This window comes from Rattus norvegicus, chromosome 17, assembly GCF_021556685.1.
Source record: "Rattus norvegicus strain SHRSP/BbbUtx chromosome 17, alternate assembly SHRSP_T2T, whole genome shotgun sequence".
In the NCBI taxonomy this organism is placed as follows: domain Eukaryota; kingdom Metazoa; phylum Chordata; class Mammalia; order Rodentia; family Muridae; genus Rattus; species Rattus norvegicus.
In genome coordinates this window covers 87613863-87637767 of record NC_141550.1, presented here as the reverse complement: position 1 = coordinate 87637767, position 23905 = coordinate 87613863, and the positions used below count along the sequence as shown (strand labels likewise).

The 23905-nt window shown below is 44.2% G+C and overlaps 1 protein-coding gene across 45 annotated transcripts in view; it reads right to left on the bottom strand.

The window, feature by feature from the left end:
• Mllt10 (MLLT10, histone lysine methyltransferase DOT1L cofactor) overlaps positions 1-8610 on the bottom strand; it is a 127592-nt gene extending 118982 nt beyond the window's left edge. For 12 of the 45 annotated variants that reach the window (NM_001443853.1, XM_087591191.1, XM_087591194.1 and 9 more), the window contains 3 exon segments: positions 2709-2788; positions 7517-7676; positions 7824-8109. In NM_001443853.1, coding sequence (NP_001430782.1) covers positions 2709-2788; positions 7517-7676 — 240 coding nt within the window. In that variant the 5' untranslated portion in view covers positions 7824-8109. 45 annotated transcript variants of the gene reach the window in all.
• Positions 8611-23905: the final 15295 nt, after the last annotated feature.

Here is a 23905-nt window from a genome sequence, read left to right as displayed (position 1 = left end):
ATCAAACAAAAACAATGCTCTGAGCATGTTGCTTTCTTTCTGGATCATCTTGTTCAGTGTCTGTCAAAACACTCACAGCTCACCCCTCTTCCTTTTCTGACAGTGAGCAGCCATCTCTAATCCACAGTGCCCTAACCACATCTGAGCCACTGCACCTTAAAGGGACCTCGTCTAAGTCAAACCAGTTGGAGTCAGTTTTAGCCACAAAGGTATAAAGTTCAGAAGGAGATTTCAGGCTCTTAGGACAGGAGGTACAAGCTAGAAAGACAACTCCAGTATATAAAAGAACTTGCCGGCAGTACCACACCTCAGCTCTGCCCACCTGAGTTCAGATGCCCAGAATCCACATGAAAGGCAGTCAGTGGTGCAAGCATCTGTGTGCCCAGCAACACTCTACAGAGACACAGAGCCAGAGCTGGAAATCAGCGCTTAGGCCATCTAGCCTGCTGCTTATGCACAATCAAGAGACTCTAATGCTCCCTCTTTTATTTCTAGGTTTTTGAGACAAGGTCTCTGCAGTCCCGGCTATCCTGAAACCTGCTACATGACCAGGCTGGGCTCACAGAGATCCATCCTCCTGTCTGCCTCCTGAGTGCTGGGGTTAAAGCCATGCCATCCACATGCTCTGCCTAGAACCTGCCTTAAAGAAATCGAAAGGTGGGACTGACATCCAATGGCTGGCCTCCAAACCACTCTTACACACACACTCATTCACACCTCCCTCCCCACCCGCTCTCTCTTACATGCACAGGCACATGCGTGCGCGTTTTTTAATATCCAAGTTTTTGTTGTTTTTTAAGTCATACGCTACCTAGGTAGGGCAGCCCTCACCCATCACTGCAGTCTGAGCCAAGAGTGTGAAGCAAGGGCTCCACCTCAGGGCCCGCCCACCTCAGGGCCCGCCCACCTCAAGAGACTAGGAGGCCAGAAAGATGAGACAAGGAGTTAAGACGCAGCCAGGCATCTCTCCACAGGAGAGGACAGAAGAAGGGAAGAGCAGCTTCATGGCTGCCCAGACTGCAATTCTAAATATGTTTTTCCCTTAAAACTACAGTTTCTTAATCTACAAAATGAAAACTACCTCAGGAACTTGACAAATAGAGTAACTGGCCCAAAACATCTAGCACAGCATCTGGAACAAAGCTATAAATACTTGAAGACGTTAACTACAAACCACTCTGTCGCAGAGACCATCCTCACAAAGATAAGAATGAATCAGACACTACAGAAAAATAGCAGGGCTACTTCAAGCTCCTGTCCAAATTAAAGTTCTTGATTCTGTCCTTATAATAAAATGCTCTCTACTTCAAGATTATACAAGCTTAAAATCCAACTTCGGTCTCAGAATTGTCACTACCTGAATTTAGAGACTATGCTTTTCTTCAAAGGATTCCCATGTCCCACATTTAAATAAATTAAATTAAAACATGCTCCTAATATAACTACTGTATTTACCTTGACATTTTGACCATTCCCAAAAATTAAAGGAATAAAACCAAACCGGCATTTGAGGGATCCTATCATGCCCCACTCTTTTCTTCAACACACTGCACCTCCTCCTACCTTGGCCTCCTTGATTCACTGCTATGTTTACTGGTAATTCAAGCATAGTTTCATTTGCTTAGAGACCTACCCACCCTAAAGATAATATCCTACACTGAGAAAGTCAAAAAGTAGGCTTTCCATATTTCAAGTCGGACAGGCTCTCTTGAAGGCCAGGTGAAGTCTCAAGCTAGAGCTCACTGTGTAGCTAAGGAGGACTTTAAACTCCTGACCCACTTTTAATGCACTGCTGGGGTAGAACCTGTGACCTGCATCCACATTAAGCAAGCAACTAAACTACAACCCTAAAGCCTGGATTGACTTCATCATTTGCTAATTAACAATAACTATAATTTTGCTACAGTGGATTCTCACACACGATCGACTGAGACTCACTACACGAGCTACTAGACCATAATGTCTATACACCCAGAATCACTGAAGGCAAAAACTTCTACTTCTGCTATATGCCTAGGAAGAGAAATTGAAATGACTGTTTTCTGATTTCAGGACAAATTCTCTAGTCAACGTTGAAAGCAGTTATCATATCAAGACTGGTATTCTTTTGTATAGCTTAAAAAATTGCTTCTTTCTACTGGTATTCCCTTAGCTTAATTGGTAAGGGTAGAAAAACAAAACCTCTTGGAACCAGAAATGAGCCTCCTTCATTTCACAAGAAGTTACCAAGCACTAATAAAGGTGACCGACCAGTTGAGTTAAAAAAGGTTCCTGTTGCTTTGTCAAAAACGTTAGATATTTGAAATGAGGACTACCCAGACCACAACAGACACAGTTATAGAATGACAGTGTCTGTAGGACCCTAGGGTTTCTCCTCACTCTTAAGTCTTAGCAGAAACACCAGCGATCCAGCCGGAGCAGAAACCCCGGGGGACAATGCTGAGGACATAATTCAGTGTATAATGTGTGCCTCACATGCACAGGGGCCTGAGCTCAACCTCAGATCCAAATCAAACAAACAAAAATTGAATATAATTTCCTATGTTTAGTTTTCAAAGTACATCCCCTCCACACACACATACACATACACACACATACACACACTTGTTTTTCAAATTTTACAAAATCAATTTAAAACCTGAAGTCAGTAACACTTAGCATCCTAAACTACTTAAGCATTTTAGTATTGTTTGATAAACAGTCCTTACCACTCTGGCTGCTCTCTCCTGAGATTCACATTTCCTACAAAACCATGGTCCAGTAGGTACTTGAACAATGCCATAGCAAGCTGTTGGGAAACAAGAAAAAAAAAGTTTAAATTTGAAAACAAAATATTTATATTTGAAAACTAAGGCAAAACAATCTGTATAAACCTATCTTGTACTTTTCAACAACGTGCCTTAAGAAATTATTTTATAGTGTTTAGTGGTTATTTAATAAAGTAAAATTATAATATAATAAAATTTTATAATTCAACATTCCCAGCACTTGGAAGGCAGAGGCAGGTGGATGTCTAGGAGTTTCATGCCGGCCTGGTCTACAGACTGAGTTCCAGGATGCCAAGGAGACAGAGAAACCCTGTCTCAAAATAAACAAAAATAAAATTCAACCTATTGGGCTATTTCCACTAACGACCAACGTGTTTCGTGTGGTAGCACATAACTGTCACCACAAAACTCTACAGGCCAGAGTCAAATGACTGTGAGTTTTAAGTAAGTATGAACTGCATAGAAATTCCTGTCTTTGAATAGGTCAAAGTGCTATAAATGTTAGGGTGGGCTTTTTTTTCACATTGGGTTATTTTTTACAGGTGATTATGTAAAACTTAACACATTATATACATCGACTAAATCAGAAAATCACTAACTCCTCCCTTTCCCTATAGGCTAATACCAACTGCTTTTTGTTGCTTTGAGATAGGAGTTCACTGACTCCATCTTTTCTCACCTCTTTTTTTTTTTTTTTCCCCCCGGAGCTGAGGACCGAACCCAGGGCCTTGCGCTCAAGCGCTCTACCACTGAGCTAAATCCCCAACCCCTTTTCTCACCTCTTAAAGGGCTGGGACTACAAGTACATGAATGAAAACAAAACCAAATTAAAAACAAAAATAAGGTGATCAACAGACAAAACAAAATATGCTAGAGTGAAATACTTTGTGGGTTGCTAGGGTATGGCTTAACAAGTAGAACACAGCATACATAGCACGCATGAAGCCCGGGGTCAACTCCAGCACCACATAACCCCAGGCCTGTCCTGTTGGAGCGAGCGGGTAAGGCCAGCACTCAGGAAATGGAGGTGGGAGGATCTCAAGTTGAAGGTCAACCACTACCACTTAGCAATTCAAAGCCATCCCAAGCTACTTGACACTGAATCAAGAGAATAAAGTGACAGTTATGACAGAGCACAGCATGTTCAAGGACCAGAGTCTAATCCCCCACCAAAAAGATAATGTGAAATATCCAAAAAGGCAAATCAATAGACCAAGTCGTGGTTACCTAGATATGCAGGAACCGGGGAGAAACGGAAGTGACCTCTAATGGATCCAAGGTTTTTATTAGGGTGATGAAAGGATCTCGAACAGACTGATGGTGTTTGCACGACTCTGTGAGAATACCAGAAACCACTCGGCTGTGTACTCTACACAGGTGACCTGCAGGGTGTGGCTCTCTTAATCCAGCTACTGAAAACCATGGAACTGCACACCCAACAAGAACTCTCCACCCCACACACCTAACCACTGCACTGCACTGCTTACTATGTGTGTTTCACCGCACACACACAGAAATCAACTCTCAGGAGCCTCTTTTTTCCTTCTTCTATGTAGTTCCAACACCGACCCCAAGTCACTAGGCTCGGCAAAAGCAACTTAGCTCATTGGCCCAGCCTCGTCTTGTCCTTTTAAGATGGGCATGGCAGCACACATCGTAATGCCAGCACTCAGAAAGTTGACACAGGCTAGGCTGGGTCACAGTGAAAGATGGGGTTACTGCAGCAGCTCGATGGCAACACTTGTCTGACATGCACAAAATCCTGAGTTTGACCCGCAGGATAGAAACGTGAGGAAAAGGAAGGTCTGATTTGGTGTTTTGTTCAGCAACTTAAAAAAAAAGTTTTAGCTAGGCAGTGGTGGCATAAACCTCTAATCCCAGCACTCTAGAAGCAGAAGCAGGCAGCCAGCCTGGTCTACAGAGTGCCAGGACAGCCAGAGCTGCACAGAGACCCTACTTCAAGAAATAAAAGCAAACCAAATTGTACCATGTCTCCGATGTGCCGATGTGCCGATGTGCCGATGTGAGCAGCAGAGGTCAGAGCACAACTTTCTGCCGCCCTCTCAGCTCACCGCCCTCTCCACTCACCGGGTCTTGGCAATCACACTTCCGTCAGGCGCTGGGACACGCGCCTTTACCACTTAGCCACCTCACTAGCAGCAAAGTTGGTTTTAATGTTCATATTTGATTTCATAAGATTTTCACTTTTTGAGAATTTATAAGCACATCCAACTTCTATTTTGCTCAGCAGAAACTTGAAAATGTCATAAAACAGGAAACATTAAAAAATCAAAAGAACTCTTCAATGCCCAAAGCTGAACTTTGTTTCACTGTCGAGTCACAAAGCACAGGTTGGCCTCAAACTTGCTATGCAACCCCTGAAAGGAACATGAGGTCTTTAACCCTGCAGAATACTGGGCTTACAGGCATGTGTCATCACACCAGGCTGACCCCACACTACAGTTTACACCCAGGGTTCTGTGTGTGCTACCAACCTGCTTCAATTGAACTATATATTTAATGGGTCTTGAATTTGTAGTCCAGGCTGGCCTCAAACTCAAAAGAATCCTCCTGCCTGACCAAGAGTTGTAATTACAGGCATAAGCCACCACACCTAGGATAATCTTTTAAACCTGTGTAAGTAAAAATATCCTATCAGTCAGAAAACAGCATCAGTGGCCGGAGACAGTAACACACATCTAACACCTCAGCGTGTGGGAGGCAGACGCAGAAGCTCTGGAGTCCAGGTCTGCCTCATCAACACGCCCATCTTTCACTTTGGGGCATACGACCCTGTACCAAAAACAGAACAGAAAAGAAACAGCATAGAGTCCAAATACTTTTATTTGGAAGCACCTCTAGAAGGTAAAAGCTAATATTTAGATGTACATTTTCTGTATTGACAAGGAAATATTACATAACAAAATTACCATCCAATCCATGAGCTATGCCTTGTCCCAAGACAGAAAAGCAGAGGGGAAAAGTACGGGAAAAATATATTTAAACAAAGGATAACAAGATATCTATGAAAAATGTCATAATAACCATTATTTGGTATCCCAACTAAAGACTGTAATACACACACAATTCAAATTATGTAAAATGTACATCTTCTCCTTTTTGTACTTATCTTAGCCAAGACTGGGACTGAGCGTTAAGAATAATATGTAACGTTCTCCTTTAAAAGAAACCAGGACTAACCAACTGTTCTTGTTATAATCTCAGTATTACTATGACACTTATCTAACGTCCCCTCACAACTGTACCACCTATTCTTTAAAGAATGGATTTGAGGCTCGTTGGCAGAGTGCTTGCCTGTCATGCTCAGCACGGCGTAACCAGGAACAGTGTTCCTCAAACCCCAGCCCTGGGAAGTGGAAGAATGAGCATTGGATCAGCATGGGCTGCTTGAAACCCTCTCAAAAATTCCAGGCATGACAGTGCACACCTTTAATCCTACCACCCTGGAGGCAGAAGCAGGCAGTCTCTGAGTCTGGGTCCAGCCTGGTCTACATAACAGAGTTCCAGATCAGCAAGAGCTGGTAATGAGACCCTGACTCAAAAAACAAAAACTAAAATTAGAGCAAAAATGTTTTAATTCACCTCTCTTCGGTAGGACCCTCCCATCACAAAACAACTTTCCGCTCACACCTACAAGTCCCATACTTGAGAGGAGATGCAGAAGGATTGTTGCTTCTCTGCATCCTGCCTGGGATACATAGCAAGATCCTATATAAAAAACAAACTTCCCAGATGTACACACCGTTAAATACTCCAGAGGCAGAGGCAGGAGGATTTCTAATTGGGGTCAGTATGGACCACAGAGCCAAGTTCCAGGACAGTCAAGGTTACAGAGAAACCCTATTCCCCCACCCCCACACAACCCCCCTCCAAAAAAACCCCTCCACCATTCAGTTTTAGCTTCAGGGATACCATGGGTGTGGGTCTGCTGGAGACTGCACATTGAGTGAGTCAATAAAAATGTTACCTAATCTTTCGCCCTGGATCTCCTAAACTTGAAATGGACAGTCAGAAACTTCAACAACCAGGAAGACATCCTAAAGAGTTCCCCGGCTTCTGGGGTGGGGTGAAGCGTGTACTCAAAACATTCGGCCAATGAGAACATCCAAAAAGAGTCTAAGAATCTCCCAAGTCCCTTGGAGCACCACCCCCACCCTCCCCACCACTCCCCCACACCCCCTGAAGTCACGAGGGCCACTAGTGCAGCAGCCACGACCAGCTTCAGCTCAGGTTGGTTCAGCCCCAGACACCTCCCACCCGGTCAGGGTCGCCTCCCACAGTCCCCGCAGAAGACACACTTCGGCAGACCGGAGCTGGCAGGGGAGGGGAAGGAGGCCCTCCTGTTCCCAAAGCCACCCCGCCGTCACGGGGGCTCCAGCGCGGGTCGCACGCTCCCACCCTACCCTGGCGCAGGACGCGGCCGCCGCAGGCTCTGCGGACCCGGCCCGACGCAGGCGGCCACCAAATGACACTTGAGTGAGCGCCGAATCACATGACAGCCCGGGCCACACGCACTTTCTCCCACAGGCCGAGGCACGGCCCGCGCCCGCGGCGACCACGCCGGGCTCCCGCGGCCTGCGCACGGGGCGGGGCGGGGCGGGGCGGGGCGGCAGGAGGGCGGGCGGGCCGGGGGAGGGGCAGCGGTGGCAGTTGCCGCCGGGGGAGGGGGGGGAGCGGTGACGGTTGGGAGCAGGCCGGTTCGGCCCGGCAGGCGGTTGGGTGTTTACCTTGATGCACCGCGACGCTGCAGCCGTGCCCGTCGCAATAAACCAGCGGGTTCTCGGCCCAGCCTCTCTCGTCTGAGCAAACGCAACAGCCTCCAATCATTTCCTTCATACTATGGGAGACCTCGTCCTCCAGTGACACGGGCCGGTCGCTAGAGACCATCTAAGAGGGAGTTGGGGGGGGACCATTAACAAACACAAGCAAGCCACCGAGAGCGCCCCACACGCAGCCCGCCCCCCGCGCCCGCCCGGCAGACCCCGGCCCGGTCCCCGCCCGCCCGCCCGCCCGCCCGCCCGGCCGCTCGCTCACTCGGGCTTTGCTGCTCAGTCACTCACGTTCCGCACAGGAGTCAGGAGCCATGTCCTTGCTGACTCCCCCCACCTCCCCGCCACCGACACCTCCTCCTCCTCCTCCTCCTCCTCCGCGGCGTCCTCCCTCCCCACCTCCACCCGGCCGCTAACGCCGCCGCCCGAGGAGGGCACACATAATCAAGCAGGCCTCCGCACAGGCGCACTGGGGGGCTCCCGCTGGGCCCGGGGCGGCGAGGGAGGGGAAGGGGCTGCGCTTCCTCCTCCGAGCGTCACCCGGCGTACGCGTCGGCCCGCCCTGCGGCCGGCGTGAGGGAGGCGGCCCGGAGAGGCGAGGCCTGCGTGCGCGCCGCCGCGTCCCCTGGCCCCTGCCTACCTCCAGGCTTTCCCCTCCCCCGCACCGCTCGGCGGCGCCGAGGTGTGCGGAGGTGGGGGACGATCGGAGCCGGCTGCCCAGCGCGGCCGGAGTGAGTCTACCGGAGGGCTCAGGGGCGCGCGAGGGCCGGGACGTTGGGCGGCCCTCGCCTCGCGGGCCCGGGGCGCGCATGAGGAAGAGGCCTCGGTGGGGTGCGGTGGGGGCCGGAGTCGCCGAGGGGCGCCCCCGGGGCGTCTCGTGGGGCTGGGAACCTACCTGAAGGCCTGTGCCTCGAGAACTGGCCCGCGGGTAACAATGGTTGGGAGAGGGTGCCAGCTTCCATGAAGGGTGTAATGAAGCATGGCTTCCTGCAGTTGGCCGCGCTAACTTCACAGTACTGTCGCAGCTTCGCCACCCATTAAATTCACGTCCTGGATTCTTCCCAAAGTTCACCCAGTGGAAGTGTTTCCAGATCTACCGCCCACTTACGCACCATCTTGGCCCCCGTGGCAAATGAAAGTGCTCCACAAACAGGCAAAAGGCCTGTGTTTGGTCTATATTCTGAGCGGGAGCCCCAAGACTGCATTTATAGCTTGGTAGGTATACAAATGGTTGGTGGCATTAGCAACGTAATAGAGTGATCTGGCAAAAATGCAGCCGTAGGACTAAGGAACCCACATTCTAGCCTGTCACCAAAGGATAACAGCGTTAAGAGTGTGGTGCTCAGTCTTGATTGAGGATTCCTCTGGTCTAGGTCGATTCTCCAAATTTACCTTTCCAAATGTGATGTCATTTAAATTGGAGAAATATGGGAGCTTCCTCCCCATACACAAATAGAATATAGATTAGATTAGACCAATGTGAGCAGATTAATTAGCTAGATACTGAATAGTTTTTAAGCTAACAAAAAAAAGTTTCCCTAATCCTTTCTCCATGTACACCCATTATTGATTTTAAGCAAAAAGTGTTCATTCATTAAAGTTTAGCATGAAATGGGAATTATGGATAGATTGATTAAATGACAGTTCCAAGGCAACTTCATGGCTTCTGGTTAATTACAAGTACAAAGGGGCTTATTAGAAATTAACAATATAATATGGTCTGGAAAATGCACTTACACAATGCTAAAGTGCCCCAAGTTCTAAGCACTCCCCAGAAAATAAATTTTAAAATGTTCAAAAAAGGTAATTTGGCTGTTCTTTTTCATTTCGAAATAATTGCCGAAAGTCTAAGAATGGTAATAGATACAGCACAATGCAGGCATCTATGGGCAGATATAGTCAAAAGCTATGTGAGATCCAAACTAATGGGGAATTTACCAAAGCTTGTGATGAGGAGATGTACTCTAAAGGGACACAAAACCGAAGCTTCTCTCTTAATATTAATACATTTAGAAATGGTGAGTACAGATTAGTAAAATGACATTTTTAGGAGGATATGGTAATAAATTTCTGGCCTCTAATGATGCTCTTAACATAACGATGATGTGTACAAAGCTAGGCAGCCTTCAAACAGAACTGTACTATTTTAACTGTACCAAATGTTTTACCTTCACCCTCATACAAAGGAGATCAGTTCACTGTCTAATTCCTGTTCTGTTTCATAGGCTCATTTTGGTGCAAATCAGTGTGGAACTTCCCAAACCCTTAAGTCAAGCCTTAATGCACTAAATTTTAAAAATACTTTTCATTTTATTTCTAATGCATTGGAGCTTAGTTCTTGTGATGGAGCTAACTTGTATGAAAAGAAGGATAAGTGTCTCACCTTATTCTGTCTGTAACACCTAATAAGCATAGGTAAATACGTGCTCTTTTCAAGACAAAAGAAAAAAAAAAAAAACCCTGTCATTTATATGAAGTTTTGACATTTACAAAAAGAATGGGAAAAATGTGTAAAAATGTATAAAGAAATTAGGAAAGATGCACAGTTTATACCAGGTTTATAGAATAGTATCTGAAGCAGAAATTTTATGAAAAATGTATACATACATACATGTTGACACACTAGAACTCCAATTAAAAACATCTTTAACATTCTATAATGGTGAGTCATGCAAGTAAGGAAAAACCCTGGGAATAAATAGGGCATTTTTACTGAAGTACCACGGACTGAACTTTGTGTTGTTGTATGTACAGTACCTGATATATTTCTATAATATACCAAGTACAGAGGAAGAATAGCAGACAGAATGAAACAGCTCAAATATGTAGTCAATTATTCAATCAGCAAATATTTACTGAACATTCATTGTGTACCAGAAACTCCTAGAATATAGCCGAAAGAAAACCGTATTGGTCCTTTATGAGATGTGGAGTCTCATACTGCATAGGCATATAATAAAAACATCTAGCTAAATTTGCTAATCCTCAGGCCTCAGAATAGGTAAAACTTGTAATTGCCGTAACTGTTAAAGTTAAGTAAATGTTTAAAAAATAGTGACACAAAAATTAATTGCCGTATGACTGATGGAATATGTTTCTAGAAAAGAACTTCAATATTAATGTTATCATTTAAATCCAATCCCATATTCCCCATAGATACACACACATCTTTTACCTGTTGGAAAGGACGAAAAGCCCACTGTCTGGAATATTCTTCACATAATAGTGTCTAACACGGGCTCATCTATTTTCTCTAAACTAATCATCTGAGGCAAACCACAAAAAACTCAAGTAAAGTATTTTATGATGTAACCTCTAACCCTACTATAATGGGAAAATGTATTTTCACTCCATGGTAATATATCTTTTCACAATTTTCTTTACTCCCGAACCTAGACACCAACTTTTCAAATTTTCTTTTCCATAATCATTTACCTAAGCAGAGTCTATGAAGGAGTCTAGGTTGTCCTTATTCATATTTGTTTCCTTTTTAAACTACGGTTTTCTGCCTTCTGTCTATTAGAACTATTATTCTGTTTACTATTACAGATTATTTTCTGTAATAAGGCAAAAAGCTAAGGCATATTTCTATATCCTTGGGAATATTTTTATAGTAGTAACACTATATTTTCCTTAGCTAGCCTCTTGACTTTGCTATATTGCCCTTACAAATAAATTAGCTAGACAACTAAAAAGAAAAAAAAAATCCCAATTTCTTATGATCCACATACACTTTGAGATAAAATTTGAATAAAAAGTTGTTTTATTCATTCGATACCTAAACTTTTATCTTCCCTGTGAACAGTTTATCAGAAGTATATACATATGTATGTGTGTACGTATACTATTTTAGTTAAAATAAGTTTTAAAGCTGGTTTTGTTGTTTACAATACCCTAGACATGACACCCATATGTGCCCTATATTCAAATTTTATCAAAGGGTATCCCTTTCAATTGTGTTTACAGTGGAAACTCTGTGAATGGCCTTTGCAGGATCTCACCTAATGAGCCATGGTAGTCTTCCTTGATAATTTTATTTCCCCATCTTAGTCCTTGCCAAGTGCCTAGCAAGTAGCCTGGAAGTAGTAAGACTACAGAAACATTTGTCTAACATTCAACATCGGTGTTGAAAAAGATGTGAGGTCTGATACTTACTCTTCAGGGTAAAGCAAGTCTTTATTTTGCTTATACAATCAAAGTTAAATTTCTGATGGTTAATAAAATTTTTCCAAGTCAGTATCTTCAGAGATTTCTGATAGCTAAAATTAATATACTAGACATGAAAGATCATGTTTTATAGTTTTTATTAGTACATATTGTACAAGATAATGAGTTTCATTATGGTACATCCATGCATCTACTGCATGCACTTGCTCTCATCGTATTTACTCCCCATTACCTTCTCCAGTCCCTCTGCCCCTCCCCCTCCCCGGTCATCTTCCTTTTACCAAACAGTCCCCTTCTGTATTCCTGACCTTTTTGTTTTTTAATCTAGAGTCAGAATATAAAGGAAAAGATGCATTTTTTCTCTCTCTGAGCCTCTTAAGAGTCAGTATTTACCAAATGATTTAGATCTGTCTACATTTGAATATCCACCTTTTCACGTAAAAGTCACAACTGTATTTGCAGAAGTCTCTTAGAATCAATAATAATTATTATTATTTTAGATGCATGTAACTTTTGGAAAAGAGTTGATTCTCAAATTTAAATCAAGTTATCTAAATCTAAAATATTTCCAAAGACCAAAATCAAGCATCTTCTCTAAGAGTTTGCTTTATTTAACCGTGTGTTTGGCTTCAGAGCTGTTCCCTTTACTATCAAATATTAATAAAAATGTGATACCCTTACACTTTTACATTTTGGGTAATTTCCAATAAGGGTAAAACTGTATCTCGAATGCCTTCAGATCTTGTGGGTGTTACATAACCCTTAAACCTACAGAGTTGTGCTTTTTCCTGTGGTGCAGCAACACTTAACACTGACCTTTCAGGGTGACACCCATATAACGCAGGGTCCATTTTCCATTTTTTACTGACATTGAACATTTGCATCTCTGATATAATTAAAGTGATTAAAGTGACATATTCTGCTGTCAGTTTATAAATAAGATTATGTAAGTGAAAGATCCTCAACGTGCAAAGAGGAAAATCAGTTTTGGAAATGGAAGAGTCCTTAAAGAGACGAGACGTGTCTGCAACTGAAAAAGGAAAGGGAAGGAAAGAAAGAGGAGAAAAGGACAAATTAAGTTGAATTGCTAAATAGTATTTGGACCAAAGAAGGTCACTTTTTAAGATTTAAATGTTTTCCTCTGTGAAAGGGGCCACTGCTTCCCAAATCCAGAAACAAGCCCAGGAATATGTTAATTAAGTGCATTGTGCCCCAGAAAGAATGAGTTTGACAAATTCATTTTTATTCCTTCAATTAATAAACTGTTTGTCTAGCCATCTAAGATTTTTAAAATCAATAATGTGTATATTTGCCATTGTACAGTAACAGTGCCAAGGACCAACATGACCCCATAGGGGGAATCTCATGAAGCTTAACATTCCTGGTGCATTAAACACACAAGCCTCAGATCTTTTTGTCAGTCTTACTTTACTGTGGAATTGAGGGCCAGAATGTAGGGAATTTTTATATGGTGGGCACTTTAGCCCAATTAAAAAAGCAATCATCTTTGGCCCAAGCAGAGAAGAGAAATATGACATAATATTAAAGAAAGGTTTCACAAAGACTGACCAGGAATGCTACTTGTCCCTCTTTGTCCCCACCCCCACCCTTCTTTTTTTCCTGCCCATTTGTTGTTTTTCTCACAAGTATATTCTGAGTTAATTTTTTCCTTTGCTCTAAAAGAGACAAAAACACCTAAGATAGTAGAAGATGTAAGGAAGATTCATCTTCTGGTATCAACTACATAACAGATAAACCTGCAGAGCTATTCTAAATATTCAAAGGCTTATAAATAAAAAATGTAAATTGAATAGGGGATAAGTGTGAAAGAGACTGAACAGACTGAAAATACTTAATTTTCCACCTCAATTTTCTCCTGTTCAACCTCCTCATAGTTATACTTTAAATGACTTCTCACATAAAATTTCTCCCTGTGCCTCAAAATAAGTGATTGTTTTCCAGGAGGAAAGGCAGCTTTAGAAAGAAGACCTGTAAAATCAAAGTGTTCAGATGCAAACTACTGCTATAGCATTTCAAATGCAAAATCACAGCGCTCACTACCTTTAACCGACTCTTAAGGGGTCTTTTCAACATGCTATTTACGACATCATCTGTTAACTTCTTTTTCTAATTCAAAACTCTTGCCAAATGATGTCTTCATGATGACGTGTAAATATAATATTCCATCAGAGATCAATTCTAATTGGTTTTTTAAAATCCACCTTGGGAAACAGTGCCGCATAATACACAGACGCGTAATTAGTGTTTTAGAAGGTATTTCCGCAAAGTCTATTATAAATCCGAAATCCAAATTACTCTTTTTCCTAGTATGCTTTGAGCCACAGGCTGGAATTATTTCTTCCCGAGCCCTCATACACAATGATTTTGGTCTTGTCTACATGACCAGAATCACTTGTTGGAAATCTCTATTTTTAAAAAAATTGACGTTTGCCAAAATTATTTTCCTCACATGCCTCACAAAGGAAAACAGTTTCTTAAGATGGGTTACAAATTTATTTTACTTCCAAAATACGGTTTAAAGTGATAATGAATGTTTTTCCCTTTTGCAGTTCTCTGTTTTTTTTGGTTTTGGGGGGTTTTTTTGGGGGGGGGAATGCGTGTCACCTTAACAAACCAAGCCCATTTTGCCCTTTTAAAATCAGATTTCTTGTACACAACAAAGAGCTGTGTAGTAACAAGTAAGGACAGAAAACGTGCTTTTCCGAATTCCTTTGGACCCTAATATTCATGTGCCAATTCATACATTTAAAGATGTTTTAAATAGTATATAATCTGCTCTAATTTCCCTTGGGGGGGCACATTTGTCCTTTATCTAGCGGTGATTTTAAAAATATATCTATGTTTCCCTTCTAACATGTGAGCTGCAGGCTCCATTCAGCAGCACGTTGTGAGGACGCCTTCCTACGAGGTCTGCGGCTGGGAACCACTCCTTGCAGGCCAAGGAGAGTCGTAAAGCCGGCGGGACGAGGGAGGGCGAGCCTTTAGGAGTTCCGCGGGCCGCAGGCGGGGGTGGACGAGTCGCAGATCCCCCTCCCCTGGCAAAAACAGGACGCAGGCTTCGGTTCTGGCGCGGAACAATGGGAGTACCCAGGAACCGGGCGAGTGCTGCTTCCTCCGCCTCGGCCCCGGGTTTTCTCGCTCCCCAGCCCCGCTCGGGCCTCCCGACCGCCGCCACCTCCTTGGCCCGGCCCTTCCCCGCCTGCTACAATGTGGCGCTTCCTTTGGTGACCGCTGCCTCCTTCTATTTTTGTAAACGTATTTGCCCTATCTCTCCCTTGGTTGCCAGAAGTGGTCTTCCCGTCTCATTGTCAGCGTAATGCTGAGTTGCGATCTCCTTCCGGAAAAAATTTTTTTTCCTCCAAAAATCCAAATCTAGGAGGAAATGCAGCCAATTCAGCACAACCTTTATTTAACTATAACTACACTCTGCCGTGTGAAGGAAAAATACAATCTGAAGCGCGTGTCGCTTGTCCTAGAAACCTGGGAAACAACCATCTCCTCTTTTATTCCCTCCTCCCCATGCAGTTGTTTTAAACTCTCCAGCGAAAGCCTTCGGTGAAGATGTGCCCAGGCCGACGCAGCAAGTCAGGGTTTTTATCTTAAGCCTCCTGGGACCCGGGAGAAAGTAGCAAGACAGGGAGCTTCTAGGGCACAAAGCAGCCCGACTGGAAGGGGACGCGGGCGGGGGCGCAGGCCGCGGGCTCCCGGCCGCGAGTCGGGCCGCCAGGGGCGAAGGACTTAAATAGCGAGGGCTGAAGGGGGCGGCGGGCCCGCGCGTGACGATACTTTCGGAGGAAGGCTGGGGCTGCCGAGGAGCCTGCAGGTCGGCCGGCCTCACCCTCTCGTCCCCCCCCCCCCCCCACAAGAGAGGAAAAAAAAGTTGAAGGGAGGCGGGGAGAGGAGCCACCTCGTTTCCTCCCCCGGATTCTGCCGAAGGGTTGGGGCGGCGCGGCCAAGGAGAGGGCGCGGGACGAGCGGACCAATGACAGTCAACAGGTCCAGGCCTCGGCTGGGCCGCGGGCCCGGCCTCCTCCCGCCGCCCCGGGCCCTCCCCGCCCCCGTGGCCCCGCCGCGCCAAGCACCCCGCCCGGCCTGGCCGCAGTCTCCTCCGCTGGGGCCCGGGCGGGGGCGGGGCGGGGGTTCCCCGGCGGAGAATCCTCCCGCGGGGTTGGCGGCGCGGGGGAGGGGCCGCGAGTCCGGGAATGGAGGATTAGGAAGGACTCCGGCTCGACACGAGCGCGGCCCGCGCGCGGCATCCTGGGTAAAAAGTGGCCGCGCCTCACCGGGAGAGAGCCGAGAGGAGCCGAGGTCAGAGGTCAGGGCCCTGGAGTCCGGCGCGCAGAGCCCCCCCACGTGAACGCAGCGAGCGGGAGGAACCTTTTTGTTTTCCACCGCGCCAGCGTGCTCCCCCATTGACCGGGCTGCTGGAAGGAAAGAGAGGAGCCGAGTTGCGGCTCTCCTCCGCCTACCCCACCCCCTCCGCCGCTAACACACAGCCCAACTCTCCCCTTCCCCTCAACTCATCCCAGCCCCCCGCATGGGGCTGGCAAGAACGCTGTAAATTTGCTTTAACAACAAGTGGGGGTGGTTGCATTTACTCCTCCCCCTCGCCTACCCCCCCTCGCCGCGGCTCTTGACACTACTACAAACCAGGACTATAAACATAAACATGTGTCACTGTAACAGGGCAGGTAATATACGCATTTTGAGGTGGGGTGGATGGGGGCTTGGTCGCCGCTTGGGGGACAGTAAAAAAAATGTTTCACGTGCTCGACGTCCTTGCCCCCCCCACGCGGATCCATTTATATAGAATGAAGAGAGCGCTCAGTCACTTAGTCACACAGATCCACAAAAGCAGGCTTGCCAATAAACAGAGTGCCCCCCAAAGCAAATATATTTAAATACCATCCCTCTCCTCCTCAGCCACCGCTGCCATTTCTTCTATTAGCAAGCAGCAGCATAATAATTGAATCCCCTTTTCTTTTAAAATATTCATTTTAGGATAGCGATAGAAATCAACTTTAGACCTAAATCGAACAACCACTCTCCCCATAGAACAGTACCTACCACACAGTCTGTGCTCAGAGATTCCTTTAAACAACAAGAAAAGCTATTTTTAAAATGAGTTCGAGACCTAGTATGCAAAGGTTATTTCTTGGGCTGGGTCTTCATGCATTTTTTCCAACTTCTGCAAGTTGCCGCGCGCGCCAGGCGCGGTGCAGATTCGTCACCACAGCCTTTATTATTTAGCCTATTCCCATTGCATCTCAACTTTTCTCTCAGTCTTAGTTCAACAACCCCAGCAACCTACGACTTAAAATAGAGTAAAGTGTACCCCCATGGCAAGCTTTAGGCTTGAAATCTGGGGAGAAACAAAATGTTCAGATGGGAAAGTGGTTCCCTTTGTTCTTTCATTGTTTCTCCACGAACTGGTGGATGCAAGGACAAACACTTACCTTCTCTTCTTTTTCCTCCAAAAACCAGACGCTCCCATCAGCCTTAAAATACACAATCCACCTTGAAAGTAACTAGGAACGTCGGGAGAGTTTGTATTCCATTCCTTTTTGCTCTCTGCCCTCTTTTAGCGTAGGATTAAGTTGCGGAGCGCGCTGCTGCATGCTGTAGCCCCCCGCCTTAGTGAATCGGTCACGTTTGGGACCTTCTAAGTCCACCTAATTCTGCCAGTAGAATTGAGGGTATTGGATCTCTAAACTTTCAAAAGGGAAGGGGCCTGCAACTCTCCAGAAAACTTAGAAATACCCTGAAGTTCTCTCTACGTTTGATTTTTGTACCACCTCACCAAATACTGTTTGCTTTAAAATAAAAACAAAATCTTTCTTCGAGGAAAGTGTATTTTTGCTGTAGTTCGGCTTCTGCTCAACAAAGCATTACTTAGTCCGAGTAAAGGGCGGGTTCGTGTAGGCATTTAGCAGAATGAGTGCATTTTCCATAATATTTCCTTTGCCACGTGTTTTTAAAAACACCACCACAGAGAAGAGGAGACAAAAATTTGAATCAAAATGTTGTGGAACAACTTCAGAAGAAGCATTTATGTGAAATTCACTGGTATGAAACTGTCCTCAGGTTTTGAAAACTAAGCTTTTCTAAGTTAACAGACTTTATTTTTGCTCTATAATCACAAAATTAAAAGCCAAATTTTCTGCCTACTAGTGTTTAGTGACCATCCTGCTGGGGTTGAGCGTTCCTAACCATGTTTAAATCTGATCATGATGTGATTTGCTGAGGTCATGAATATGAAATGATACACATCCAGAAAATCAAACTTGTGATTTTTTTTTATCTCCCGCTTTTTTGTGTGTGTGCTCCCAGTAGCTGACAGTGGGAGACAGTGATTGGCTCCAGGACTCTGAGGAGGATCTGGGTTGAAGCCAAGGGAACAGAACCAGAGGGTTCCCTTTCCAGGAACCATAACACTGCTTCTGTCTCACCTTCCTCTCCTTCTGGGTGCTCAAGGTTTTAGTGAATCTTCAGCAGCCCCTAGGTAGGCCTCAACACCTCCTATAATCACTCCGTTCTTCCCATTTGGCCTTCGTCTAAAATAAACAAAAAACTTGGGTAACCCCAATAAATGTTGGTTCTTGTGATCCGTGTATTATTTGATAGGAGAAGATGAACTCCACATTCTGTCAGCTTGCCCCCTTGTTCAGGGTCTCCTGCGAAAGGTCCTCGTGTCTCACAGGAAAATATTGCAACAAAATAAGATAATTGGGGGGAAAGGCGGTTGCATGGGAAAAGTGGCTTTTCTTTGATAGCGTTTAATGGGAATTAACAGATTCTTAAGCTGTAAACATTCTTTATTTATTCAGCACACATAAGCAGGCATTGTTTTATCACCGTAATTATGGTGCCCTTTAAACTGGCTGATAGCAGGAAAGATAAGGGGATGTGGCTGCAGATTCAAATCAAGTCTTACTCCTCCCCCCACCTTTCTCCCTCCTCCATTCTTCTGACCCCCCCCCTCATTCTTTCCTTGGTCACTAGGGTCCCCACAGCCCTTGAAATGAGAAAAGCAGGAAGACTGTGGCCTGGCCATTTCTTACATCATGGAAGTGATTTGTACCACAGTCTAATTTAATGCAATCTGTAACCCCCTTGTCTCCTATGCTTGCAAATGCTTTGTGTAGCTTGCAATACTCAGTATTCTGTCTAAGGAGTTGTCTACTGCTCACCTGCATAAAACCCCATCCACTAGGGTCTCCAGCTTCACCTTTGTCTAGAGTAGAAAGCACACTCTTAGGGACTTTTCAGAACAAAGCCTCACAAAACCCCTTTACCTCCAAGGATTTGCAAATTTATAAAGGCTGCATTGAATTCAAGATGGGTCAGGGGGCAAAAAAAGGGTAGGAGGTCACTGCATTCTGATTATGGGTCAATAGACAACATGGCATATACTCTGTGCCCCAAACTTCTGTTAAAGAAGGGATTTTTTTTAAACATCTAAGAACAGGATGGGCCTATTGGAAGACTTGCCCTGATATATTTGAATGAAATTTAAAAGAAGAAGAAGAAGAAGAAGAAGAGGAAGAAGAAGAAGAAGAAGAAGAAGAAGAAGAAGAAGAAGAAGAAGAAGAAGAAGAAGAAGAAGAGGAGGAGGAAGAGGAGGAGGAGGAGGAGGAGGAGGAGGAGGAGGAGGAGGAGGAGGAAGAAGAGGAGGAGGAGGAGGAAGAAAAAGGAGTTTAAAGAAAATATCCAAAGTCATAGTTTATTCCTCATTTTAGCTAATTATTCTTCTCCTCTTACCTTTTTCACCTCCCGAAAAGGAGGGAAGATAGGATGTCAGGTAAGTTTAAGGAGCTGTTTAGACTGTATTGTCCTATATCTTCAACCTATTCATCCATGTGAGACTTTATTATTTTAGACTTGCCATCATCATCATCATCATCATCATCATTAAACTTTAGCTAACAGTTTAAGAGATTTCTTTTATCCCCCTACCCACCATGCCTATATTGTTGGACCCTTTGTGATATTCCTCACTCTTCTGTCTGAACTCACTTTGGACAAAATGCACCCAGCCATCCCTAAAACAAATGTATATGGTGAGGAGTTAGCTGGTGGTGGTCGTGGTGTGTGTGATCCTCATTTAAATTATGTATGTATGGGCGAGGGCTTAGATGAAAAAGGATTATTTTAATGCCCTTCAATACTTTAATTATATAACAGTTGTAGTGTAGAAATGCAGAAGTACTCTCAGGTTTTCCCTTAGATTTTCAAAAGAACTTTCCCCATTAGTAAGCTACCTCCTGCGATTGCTGCTTAGTCTCACAGCTAACCATTTAAACGACTGTGAATGCCTCCTGCATTACTTCGCTCCAGAGGAGAGAGGTCAGACTGGATTGCTATGGTATTTAAACATAAAATACAGTGAAAATAAAATCAAAATAGAGCATCGGAAGGTGGATTTGCACACTAATGTGGGATAAGTAAAGACAGGTATTTTCAGGTCCTCACAGGCCATCACTTTAAAAACTGAAAGTGCTGATTTGGTTTTTTTTGTTGTTGTTGGTTTGTTTTTGTTGTTGTTGTTTGTTTTGTTCTGTTTTTTTTTTTTACAATAAATGTAGAAGTAATGGACATTAAGAATACACTTGGAACTGTATTTGCTACAGAAGATTTTTCTTTAGTAAGCAGCTTTGTTTTCAAAGCTAAAATACTTTTCAGGATAGTGTACAGTTTGTATTCCAACCTGAGTAAATGTTCACATTTCATTAACAAACTCAGTGGCTATCGTGCACATGCACATGCACATTGTGATAAATGCACAATTATCCCATATACAGAGATTTGTGTGTGTGTATACATGTTCATTTGAGCATATCCCCCCCCACATATGTACATATGTTTGAGAAACATAGAAGTTGATATGTTCTTTCTTAAAAAGAATTTGAATACAGTCCATCATCTGAATTGGGTTCATCTTTGATTGCAGAGGCAGCTAACATGGTCAACAAATTTATCAAAGAAACCCCCTGGCTTTTGAAGAACAGCACTTCATACATCTGGATCTGCACATCCAGGCAAACTAAGTAAATTATTGCATAACTTTAAGCATAATTGATAACAGATACCTTTAATTTTTCATCCCCATTCTTTTGGCCTGCTTTCACATTAATAATCTAAGCCATAAATGTTGGTTATTGATCGAAATCCCCGGTGTGCATGCAAATCATCTTAAAGTCCCCTGCCTTTCATGTGTGAGCGCTCAGGGGCCTCTGCTGGGTCTTTTTATCGGGATCGACCCCCAATGTGCCTGGAGAAGACCCCGGATATGCAACGTGTGCTGATGGCCATAAGAAAGCTGTCTGTCACATTCTGTGTGTGTGTGTGTGTGTGTGTGTGTGTGTGTGTGTGTGTGTACACAAACCCCTGGTGCTGGAGGCTTAACACACTCACACTAGGATGGGGAACTTACAGGAACAAAAGAATGTATTAGACAAAAAGACAGATGTGTGATATGAGTATTTAAGATGTAAAAATGTAAGGGTTCGTTTATGTACAGACAGACACTTTCTGAATAGTCCACAGAGACACAGCCCCAAATCCCTTGTTCTTTAGACCCTTTTTCTAACTGATCTCACAGATTATACCTTCAGTTTAAAAACCATAGGCAATATTGTACTAATTTCCAAAAGCACCTATATTTCCAGTTTTAAAGGTAGAGAGATGGGTCAGGAAGGAAAATGTGAAATGTTGACTAAATCGTGCTCCTATGTGCAGGGGAACTAAGGGGGTGGGGTGGGGTGGATCTAAACAAGAATCAGGAACAACTAAAAATACCTGCCCCCCTCCCCCCTCACAAAAGATGCTGTACCCAACCTTTTTTTAATGTCTTCTTAGAGCCCCCACACATACATTTTTTTTATTTTAAAGTTTACTATTTCTTAGCTGTTTGGCTCTTTAATCTAAATCTTATAGCTGGAGGAGGGGAATGGGCGGGGGTGGGTGGGAGGGAGAGGGCTGGCACTATATAAGTGCCTCAGGAGGAATTTTAAAACACTGTCGTTGGAAATAGAAAGGCTCTGGTCACTCTACTTTAAAACAACAAACACCAGCATTTGCTTTTCCTGGAAACTTCGATTTCTGCTCAAAGCTTGTGCATTTGGCCTCCTGTGAAAGTGAAAGAGAAAAACTCGGTGTGGTAGGACCAGATGCAAAGAAAGCCAAGTCGTTGGATGGTATTAGCTGTGACGAGGCATTGTTCACTGCTGCCTCTCGGTTACGTTTAAAGCCTGAAATATCACGAGATCCATTCAATGATCCTTCTCTCATTCAAGGGACAGAAATGTAATTTGCTGTAGCTCTGATTTCTTGGATGGAAATGCTAGCCTTAGATTTCAAAGGCAAGAACTAGACATCGTGGTTTGTACACACATTGATTAAGTTGAAGAGCGACGATTACATCTGTGCTGAGAGCAACAGTCGTCCAGGGCTGACTTTTCAAACCCCAGCCCCCTGAGTTACAGACTCTCTTAAATAGACTCCCTTAATTTCCGGATGCACTTCTTGAAATTCCCAATCTCTTCAAAATTCCTGGGAAAATTACGAGGAAGATGAGGGTGGGGGTGGGGAGCCATGGCCGAGAGAGACTTCATCTTGTCAAGCAAACTACCTTTTTGTATATCTGATTTCTGTTTGTTTGGTTTTTTTTTTTTCTTAAGATTTTTTTCCCCTTTTCTCTTTTGAGTTATATCTGCTCCTGCTGGCCAGATCTCAGCAGGGGAAACTGGAACTTCTGAATATGAAGAAAGGAATTATTGTGCATTTTTTTCCCCTCACAGGTTCAGAAATATCCGTTCATTCTTTAACCTCACAGATGTGTCTATTTTGGGAGGAAGGAGGAAACATGTAGACGCCTAGGCTGCATTTATGCTGTAGTTACAAACACTGAAGAAGATCTGGCCGAATTTTGCAAAGCAGCCAACATCCATCTGAGATCCTGCAAATGCAAGTGAAAAGACCCTTCCTCTCACTTGGCAATATTTTGGATTTCCTTGAAAATGACAGCAAATCACGCTGGTGACTAAGAAGAGGTTATCCCAGACTGATATTCATCCAAAGTGATTTTGTTAAAACAGATGCCTGGCTTTCACAGGGGGGGGCAATGGGAGCTGTGGAAGATGCACCTAATCTACCAGCCAAGCCATCACCAATCACTGAAATGGTCTGCACCATACACCAGCACTCTCTTTTCATTGTTTTTATGTAAAACTTCTGGAGGCACCTTGTGGAGCCTTCCATTTTCTTTCCTTTACTGCAGAAGGAGGTACCTGCTCCCTGGAATTCTGACCTGTGGACGGGACCTGGCCAAAGCCATGTTGGACACTCTAGGATGACCTCACCTCTTCGCCAGGCTCCTGAATCGTGAAACGTGTACTCATTGCTGGCTTATCTGTGCTTTGTTATGGGCCTGACGAGAAACTACCTTCCCCCTGCCCCACTCCTCAGCAAAGAACTGAAATCCAGTTGAATTGTTACGTGTTCCTGAGGTGGAGCCTCGAACTGCTTTCTTGGTCAAATAACTTTGTTTCTGGTTGTAAAAGGGCATGGGAGGGGGCGGGGGTGTGGAGAGAAATTGCCAACGTAAGTCTGTACTGGGGTGGGTCACCTCGGGATTTAACTTTAGAGCTCCCAGCCAGTCTCCTTCTCCTCACCCAGAAGGGAAATACCAGGCTATTCTGGCACGTTTTCCCTTAAGCTTCATTTTCCAAAGAAAAGAGGGGTGGGGTATATCTATTTGAGCTTGATAATGTTTTTTAAATGCTTTCCTTTGAAACGATAATAGCTGTATCGGTAAAATGCAAATAAAGCAAAAATAGGCAGTATTTCTTTAAAGGGGAATATACGGTGCTTTTTTTTTTTTTTTTTTTTTTTTTTTTTTTTTTTGCGTACATACACTGCTTCTGATGAAGTCTGTGAGTCAGGCTGTTTCTGAGCTCCGATAGTTTAATGGAAAGATTTATATACCGGCTGTATTATTTACTTTGGGAGGGGAGGTGGCAGTATAAGGGTATGCTAATTAGTAGGAGATTTTGGGGGGAAGGGGTGGAATATCAATTTTTATTGCATCACCTGTCAGGAGTGTCCAATCAGCGTTGGCTTTAGGGGAATTAATTGATGAAGGTGTCTCCGGACGAGCTC